The sequence below is a fragment of the Geospiza fortis genome, unplaced genomic scaffold (assembly GCF_000277835.1).
Source record: "Geospiza fortis unplaced genomic scaffold, GeoFor_1.0 scaffold413, whole genome shotgun sequence".
NCBI lineage: Eukaryota > Metazoa > Chordata > Aves > Passeriformes > Thraupidae > Geospiza > Geospiza fortis.
In genome coordinates, this window is record NW_005054386.1 from 962,453 (window position 1) to 971,454 (window position 9,002).

The 9,002-nt window shown below is 40.0% G+C and overlaps 1 protein-coding gene across 1 annotated transcript in view; it reads right to left on the minus strand.

Moving 5' to 3' along the window:
• The window catches only part of DOCK2 (dedicator of cytokinesis 2), a 179,510-nt gene that overhangs the window by 26,758 nt on the left and 143,750 nt on the right, over positions 1 to 9,002 (minus strand). The window contains exons 33-34 of the mRNA XM_005425361.2: positions 8,661 to 8,809; positions 3,281 to 3,366 (exon numbers count right to left, since the gene is read on the minus strand). Coding sequence (XP_005425418.1) covers positions 3,281 to 3,366; positions 8,661 to 8,809 — 235 coding nt within the window. The remainder of the gene's footprint in view (positions 1 to 3,280; positions 3,367 to 8,660; positions 8,810 to 9,002) is intronic.

Consider the following 9,002-nt stretch of genomic DNA (forward strand, 5'->3'; position numbering starts at 1 on the left):
AGTAGAGATTTCACTTTACTTGTCAGAGTTTTGTTTTCAACATTTAACTGTTTAAACATCATTAGTGATTACCTACATGTCATTAAGGAGTATTTTCTTTCTTTGCTTAGGAGAAATTATTTATTTCATTGCTTTTCTTTTGTTTCCTCTACTTAACATTCTGGTTTTCCATTGGGATCCTCTCTGACACACTGCATTTTTAATATATTATATATATATACATATTTATATACACACATACATACACGTATTTTCACATATATAATTATAGATACAAGCACTGGGTCTGGCAGAGATGCAGTTAATTTTCTCCAAGGCAGTCCTGCTTTGTGTTGGTAGCTGGGAAGGTTCTGACCTCTTAGTGCTCAATTATTAATTCAGCTCTACATCATTGTTTTCCAGACACCCAGGTAAAAAAAAAAGTTAGTAATCTTTAGGCACAATATTTTTTAAACTCTAATTACTAAGAATACGGTTTTAATTAATAGCAAAACAATTTTTTTTTACTCCTCATAATTATTTCAACCTTTTTCAGAAAATACATATTCATATTGACTTCAATTGGAAAGAAATCCTCAAAGCTCTGGCCTAGAATGGAACCTCTGCAGAATACACAGGAATAAAATTCCAACTCAAGCAAAGTAAAAACAGCATCTAAAGTTTATTCCTTGGATTGAGCAGCTCCAGAGGAGTCACTGCCCTGACACAGAGGGAATGTCTATGTGGATGTCTGAAAGAACATTTATGTTGTGAAAGATAGGAGGGACAGAAGCCAGCAGATAAAACCAGAATACTCCAATTGCTCTTGTCTGACTGGTCTGAAACTGAAATATTTAAATCAATAAATGACACATGGCTTAAAAAATACACCGCAAATAGAATGGAAACACTAAAGGGGCCAAGAGCTGACAACTGACAGAAAAGGTTGGAGCACATTAAAAGATGTTTGGGGGAAAGAAAGTAAGAAAGCCTCAGAAACACAGGAGACTGGAATATTACACAGAAAAGTGGTGTTGTTTTACAGCTACAAGTATCAGACACAGTGTGAGTCACTAATGAAGGAAGGTACAGCCACCATTCAAGTGACTATTATGGATTTCTGCCACAGGTTCCCTGCGAGTAACAGCAAACAAGGCAGAGCTGTGAACGTTCCCTGACTGCACAATGAGCACAAGGCACCAAGATTTCACATTTCTTCCCAGTACAAGCTGAAAAACATTGACATAAACCACAAGCTATTGCTGGGTCTCACCCAGCACGAAGTACATAACTCCAGTCACTAAAGAAAGGTGAACCAGAGTCCACATAAAGAACTACAAAAGGAACAGGAGTGAAGAATGCCTGTCTCTTGAGGGAAGGTTCAAAAAGTTGTATTGCTCAGCTTTATACAATAATCCCAATAAAAAGGATCACAAAACTTCAGAAGATATTTTTTACCCCCAGGAGGGAGGAAGAAACCTTTGAATTTTTAAACAGAACTTGAAAAAAAATAGAAAATTTTAAATAAAAAAATATTTGCAATAAAGCTCGGGAAAAACAACTGCATAGCATGGGCCACTGCAGTGATGGGGCACTGGAAATCTGCCAAGTGCCATTTCCTGTTGTGCCCGTATTGGGAACTAAAACATGCCAGAAGTCATTTTCTGAGCCTGAGGACAAGTGGCTTGGCACAACTTGTGCACTGATTCTCCTGCATTTCCCCAGGCAGGGCAGCCTTGTCTACTCTGCCCTGGAGAACCACCTCTCACCTGTCCCACACCACCCCAGCTTCCCCTGGGCTCTGGCCAGGACAGGTCACAACCCCTCATGGACCTCACTCACATTTCGGTCTAGGGACAAATGCAGGGCAGGGCGTAATTAAACTTCTGCAGAACCTGTTTAGTTTATTATTATAATAAATAATAATATTATTTATGGGTACAGGGAAGTTCCCAGTAACCAGCAGCGTGGGCAGATGTTGGTTGCAGAGGTGAGCAGCAGTACAGCAGTCACTGAGTGCTGTTAATATCTGCCTTCAGGTGACACTGGAACTGTGCAGGGGTGCAGACAGCTACAGGAGATCAGCTGATGAAAAATGACCAAATGAATAAATGTGGAGGCAAATTTAAATGGGTCTCACTCCAGTTGGAACAGAGGCTTGAAACCCCTGCTTTGAAAGGTGTAAATGGAGGAGAATTAAACCAAACCACCTGAGAGAGCAGGGGCTACCACAGGCAGGTCACCAGGCTCTGCTCCAATACTCCATCTATAGGAGTCATTCAACAAAATCTGGAGATAAGATAAATTGTCATCTTTAGAAATGTGGAAACTTTGAAATTGAGGCCTTCTGGAAAGTGGGACAGTAGCAAGGGGAAAAGGCAGATATGTCAGAGCAAGGAGGGGGCCTTGCAAAGGCAGGAGATCAAAAGCTCTGTGCTGTGTTCGATGGCACTCCTTGACTGCTCTGCTGAAAGATGGGGTTTAACTGGATACTGCCACTTTCCAAGAAAAGCTCTGGAGTGAAAGAGCAAAGAGTAAACAAGGCAAGCAAATAATGTTCCACAGCTCAGAAAGAGTGAACTTCAAAGGGTCACATACACAAGATCTGAGGGAAGCTTTTCTTTTTGCATGGATAAAGTCTCAGTTTGAACACTCTCTCCAGCTTTAAGGCACTGTAGTATTTCAAACTAGATGGAGACATTGTAGGAAGGTCCAGAAAACATATGATAAACTGAAATACTGGGGTTGTTTACCCTAAGGGGAATCCTGAAGGAAACTAGACAGCAACATTCAAATTTGATAAAAGCTACTGCAAAAAGAAACAGAATAAATGATTCTTTATGTCCCCTGTGTGTGTACCCAAAGCTTTCATAGTTCATCTGGTGAGAGATGTGACTTTGCAAAGATTGCTATCCCTACCCAGAAATACAACCCATGCAGGGTAGCAGGCTTTGAGCAAGTAAAACATGCACACAACATCACAAAGCCTTATTTAAATTCAGACTTGTCTGAATAATCTCTTGGATTCCAACCTAGACATGTAAAAATGCAGGCTAGGTATAACTTCTTCATAGTTTAACTGAAGCACAAAACAATGAAAAGCAGCCAGGAAAATAATTTCAATGAGCAAAACTGCAATGCAAACCAGGTGTAGTGAAGCATTATGGTATTTCCAGTCCCTTCATGAAAAAAGTTGCTAAGATTCTATTTTAGGTAAGGTTACCAACCTGAGAACTGGGAACAATAAGATAGAAACAGGTCCTGAAGGCATTTGTTCTATTTATTCTCATGCACTACTTACATGGACTCAAACAACTGCATGTAGTGCTCATCCCCTCGTCCTCCTTCCACCTCATGATCCAACTTCAAAATGATTTCATTTTCAAACTAATAAAGAAAGAAAAATCAAAACACTGAGCAGCTATCCAGAGGTCAAGACACTTCAACATGGCATCAAAAATCTACCTTTGTATAATTACGTCTCATATTCCCAAAGGTGAAATGCTTGGGCATATTCTGGTCTGGGCTTTTGGCATGGCTGAAAGCCTGAACACAGATTTTCCCAACTTTGCTCTGCACTGGGCACCAGGCTCAGTCTGTGGCAGCTACAGACAGTCTTTGTCCTGGTGCAAACAGCTGCATCCTGCTCAGAAGGTAGGAAAGATCTACCTCAGGGTTCTTGACAAGTCATTAACACATCAAGAGGCACACAGAGAGCATTAGTGGAGACCTACATTGAAATAAAGCTCAGTTGCTTTACATAGATCTAATTATTAAACACACTGTAAAAATGACAGAATTCATTACTGTGCTAATGCAGCAAGTTTTCACGTTCTTCTTTGATACAAAATTTCATGCAATTGTCAGTACATGAATAATTCTGTTTCTCCCTGGAGTGTTTCTGTGTAATTGAGAGCTTTGGCAGGCTGGGATCCGGATCATCCCATCAGAGAACTGGAAGCTTCTCATGGTACAAAGAATTACTGTAGTATTTCGGATATGTTTCTTTCAGATAACTGCAATGCAAAATATTTTACCTTATTTCAATATATCCTCATCAAAACATTCAGCACTGAGCTGAAGAAGCCAAGCCAGGGCTACACAGAGGAAAACAATCCCTCCTCTTAGAGCACCAAGCAGGTCATGCATCTCTTCAGATGTGTTTCTAGAATTTCTTCAGTTTTAAAGAACATGACGTTCTAAAGGAAAATACATTACTAGATGTACTTCCTTCAAGTAGGTCATGATGCAAACTCTCCACCCAGGAAAATGATTCATCATTTTTCAAGAACAAAGGCCAAACTTTCCCTTCTTTCCTCCAGCGTCCAACCCAGATCTATTGGCCACCCTGATCCTGCAAAACTGCTCTTGAGGCACAAACTGAAGTGGCTTCTGCTTCTTTGAATGAGCTTAGAAACAGCATCTGGAGCAGCCAAAGTTCTCCAGTGCTCACACCAAGAGCAAAATGAGGGCTCAGAGCAGTGGCAGTGCAGGTACCCTCTGCTCTGGAAAGGGGCAGGGAGGAAGGAGCCATTTCCACCACTTTGTTACTTGCAGGTTTTGCTGCTCTAATATTAATTCTTTCTCTGTAATTAGAATACAAATGAAAGACTGCCTGTTGAACAGTACATTCTATACTAATATTAGAGAATAAAGAGCTATCATTGAAAAATAGCTTAATAGGAAAAAAAATTGCTTTGTCTCATCCTGGCTGAAATAGAAGTTTAAAGGGCTCTGAGTTAATTTTTATGCACAAGCAGGAGGCGTGTTAGTATTGAATGTGAGTAGCACAGGTGCATGGCAGTTTCAGGACAAGGAAATATTGAGCAAAACCATCCAATCCAGCCATTTTCTGTGGGCTTACTGCAGTAAAACAAATCTGTGAATATAGTGCAGGTCAAGCAGCAGTTAAATCCAGCTCTTAAATCCTTCCTAGTACTTATTCAGCAGGTAGAGAATTGATTACTTCTCAAAGAGGTAATAATTTCACATTTCTGGATCTGGACAAAAAAGCTGTTCCTAAGCATCTTTCCTGCAGTTTCTCAACAACATGCAAGAAGTGAAAACATCAGTTGCTTGGATCAAATGAAAAAGTTGGCAGAATTATAGAATAAAGTTTTAAAGTTTCTGTGCCAACATTAAGCTCTGGAAAGTGTCTTTCTTCTCTCACTTAAACAGAGTGTGCCTAATTGTCACTGGCACCAATTTAGCTTTATACCCTCCTGCTTCTCTAATAGATCCAGGGAATCTCCCCTTGGAAAACATGTGCATGGATCTCTCTGAAGCACCAGGCTGTACCAACTCAGCCCTGCTGCTGATCTCACATCCCTCTGAAACCTTACCCATAACAAGATTTTGAGAGCTGAGAGAAAAATGTGGCTGTTTACAGCAGGTGAATGTCCTGTGCCAGAGGACAGGACGGGAATCTCCTGTGCTGAGGACACCTCAGTCACCCTCTGAGTCCCCTGTGGGAGTTCAGAACAGCAGGACACTGCCCTGGAGTCAATGTTTGTCCTCTAACAACGAGCCTGGAAACCCAAGCACACAGCAGCAGCCAGCACTGGTTTCTGACACGGTCCCACAGCAGCCAGGAAGGAAAGCAAACACAGAAAACTTCCCCAGATGGCTCCAGCAGTTGGCAGAACCCACGAGAGATACTAAACTGCAAATGCTAAACACAAACAGAATGATTTATTTGAGCAAAAATATAAACACAGATGAATTAATCTTTCCTAAGCCAAGTTAAATCCTCAATGTAACTCAAATCCATGTTTATCTAAATGATATTTTCATTTACTCTGCAAAGAGCTAATTTTCCTTGTTTGTTTGTTTATTTGTTTCTTTAAGCAAGCATTTTCTAACTCCTGGCTCAGATCACAGTTAGAAGAAGGACAGGGTCTCTTGATGCTGTGTCTTCCTTTGAGAAGTCTCAATAAAATGCACAACCTGATCTTTCAAGGAAAGGAAGGGTGGGTTGTCATCATTTGGAGCATGGGACTTTTTTAACACATGAGCAATGAGCTTGTCTCACATAAGCAATGAGCGTCTCTTTTTATTTGAAGGAGAAAGGAATACATTTAGAGGACTGAGTCTATCCACAGACACTGAGAAATGAATAAATTGGCTTTCCAAGATCCCCAGCTCTCTGAGCTCATGATAGGCAGAGCCTCCATAGCTAAAATTAGGAGATATTAATGGCTCCCTCTCTACATCTTCAATTAGAGTTAAAATTACGAGCTTATGTAACACTGCTCTGGCTGAATGGAAAATACATGTGCAAAGTAGAAGAAAGGATTGCAAAAAAATGTCTTACTGTGTTCTACACCTACATACAGATTCCAGGCCATTAAATATGTTTGTAGAGCAATTCATTCTTGAGATAACCACAGGTGGAATTTTGTTTTCTCTAGGATTAGGTGATTTCCTAGAAATAGCTAAATAAAATAAAATTTTTGCTGGATAAATTTAAATGACTTTATAGCCTTACTGCCTGTATGTTGTGTGCATAGAGCAGGACACAGCCCCCAGCCCCAGCACACCCCTTGTGCCCCCAGAACAGAGCCCTGTCCCAGCACAGCACCAGGGATGTTAACACAGACAGGATTTTTGGGAAAGGTTATTAAATCGTGTTGGAGGTACAGGCAAGCTCTGGTTCCTGTGCTGGTACCGGCTCAGCTCATAAAGATCTTTCTGTTTGTGCTTTCCCCCCCCTCTTCTTTCATTAGAGAAGATTAGATTAGAAATAAATTATTTATTTGTAAAGTTCCACAAAATTATGTTTTAAGTGAATGCCATTCTGGGCTCCTGAGTGCCCCAGGCACTCTTGAAATAACATGTTGTCATTCTCAAAATTTTATACTAAAGCTTTAAAAAAGATCCTTTCTACTACTGAATGTCAATTTGCAAATGAAAATTGCCCACTACTAAAACATGGAGTTTATCTGTTTGTGCATCCAGTAACTATCCATTCTTATTACTTATTTGATTCTTTAAATTAAGGTGGTAACAATTTTAAAACATAGAACTTAATGTGCCTGTCCTTTAAAATACTTATTTTAAAAAACTTACCAGAATGGCTAAACTTACAGAGGCAAGCTTTTTATCTTAATTACCTCATCCATAGCAAAGGAGAGGATAAACCCCACAATTCTTGATGAGCAAATGATCACAATTCCTAAAGCAGAACATTAGAGCCCAATGAGACTCAGCTGCTCAATTATGAAATAGTTTTTACACCATCTGATGAAAACTCCCCCTTTTCCTTAAGCTGCAATAAACCCAATGTCCTTGTTCCTTGGCACTGTAAAATACCACCTGAAACTTCTTTTTATGGCAGGAGAAGTGATTCAGTGGGCACTGGAGGGCCTGGCCTCTCTCTGCCAGGCTCCCAGACTGCTGCTGCTGTTCATCAGGCAGATGAGGGATGGCTTTTCAGGATTCCTGGGCTGCACAGATCTCTGTGTCTCTCCCAGGAGATGAGGTATAAGCCACGAGCAGGAAAACATTTTTAAGAAGGCAAATATAGGACTATCAGGACACAGAGGGAACAGATGCACAGAAACAAAGTGGTTTTTAATCTTGGCCTTGAACCAAAAGCTTTGCACTGTGGAATACAGACCAAAATGGAAATTCCATCTGCTCATTTGTTCCACACTTCATTGACACAGAAATGCCCCAAACGATTTAAAGTATTAAACATAGCTGGGTATACAAGATATTTATATTTACATGTGTCTAAAATGATGCCTTTTTGTTTGTCATTTTCCCTTACACAGATTGCTCTGAATTAATTATTTGTGTAACTGCAGAGCTGAATATCCAGTTTATAATTTACTGTGGGAGGCAGTGTGCAAACACAGAACAAGGTGATTCCTTGCCCAAAGAGCTCGAGGAGAATGGAGATGTCAGACAGGGATGGATATTCCACTGCCCAGGCAGACACAGCAAGCAGTGGCAGGAAATTTAGATTACAATCCCCAGTGCTGTGCCCCACCATCCCCAATTCTATTCCATCGATCAAAAATATTTCAGAGCAGTGACTTAAAAATCCTTTTTTCTTTTCAAAATGACTGCCAACAACACTCCAGGAATTTCAGTTCTCCACGGTGATTTTTTTTTCTCACAATAAACATTTAAAAAGGTACAGTTTCCTGACAAATCTGGTAACATATAATTGACTATTCACTGCTACTCCTGTCGGATACTCTGTATCAAAACCTGGAAGTTTTGGATTACCAATATCTATGTCACAAGGAAGGAGTATAAGTAAATATTATTATTATTGTAGATCATTAGTAAATATTATTATTGTAGATATTATTATTAGATTATAGAGGATCCCTAGAGGTCATTTAATTCTATCTCCTACTTAATAAAGGGCTGCCTTCAATGTAAGTCTTGCTGTTCAGAACCCTTTCCAGTAAAATCCTGAAAATTTGGATTAAGATCCTGAAATCTCCCTGGATCTCTTTGCTATTCCATCTATTTCTTGCTGTCAGTGCAACAAGTTTTGCCTAAGTCAAACTAAGTCACTCTGGAGATCCTGCACTTGCTGTTTCTTTGGTTCTTAATATTTGGGATTTCACTTAGTGTAAGCAGAAAAGCTCACTTGACAAACAGGTACCAGAAACACTGAGCCCATGACATTTAAATGCATTTTCACACAGAGCATTTGTAATTACCTTTTTGAATTCTCCTGTCCTCTGATATTCACACAGCATCATGTCAAAGAAAATTGGGATCGTGGCTTTTCGCAGTTCGACTTCTGGAATAAGAGTCATTTCCAAGATGGGCCCAACCATCCCCGGAATAAAGCAAATTTTATTCTGGCCTGAAACAAAACCAAAAATTGAATATTTGAAGAGCAAACCACGTATTTTTAGGAAGACATCTAGGAGCTGCAGTCATTTAAAGTAGTGTTGAATCCATTTGTGTTGGTCAAGTCTTACAACTCAGTCACTTCATTTCTCCTCAAAAGCTGGGGGCATGTGAATGGACACTGTCTCCTTCTAAGGTGCCAGAAT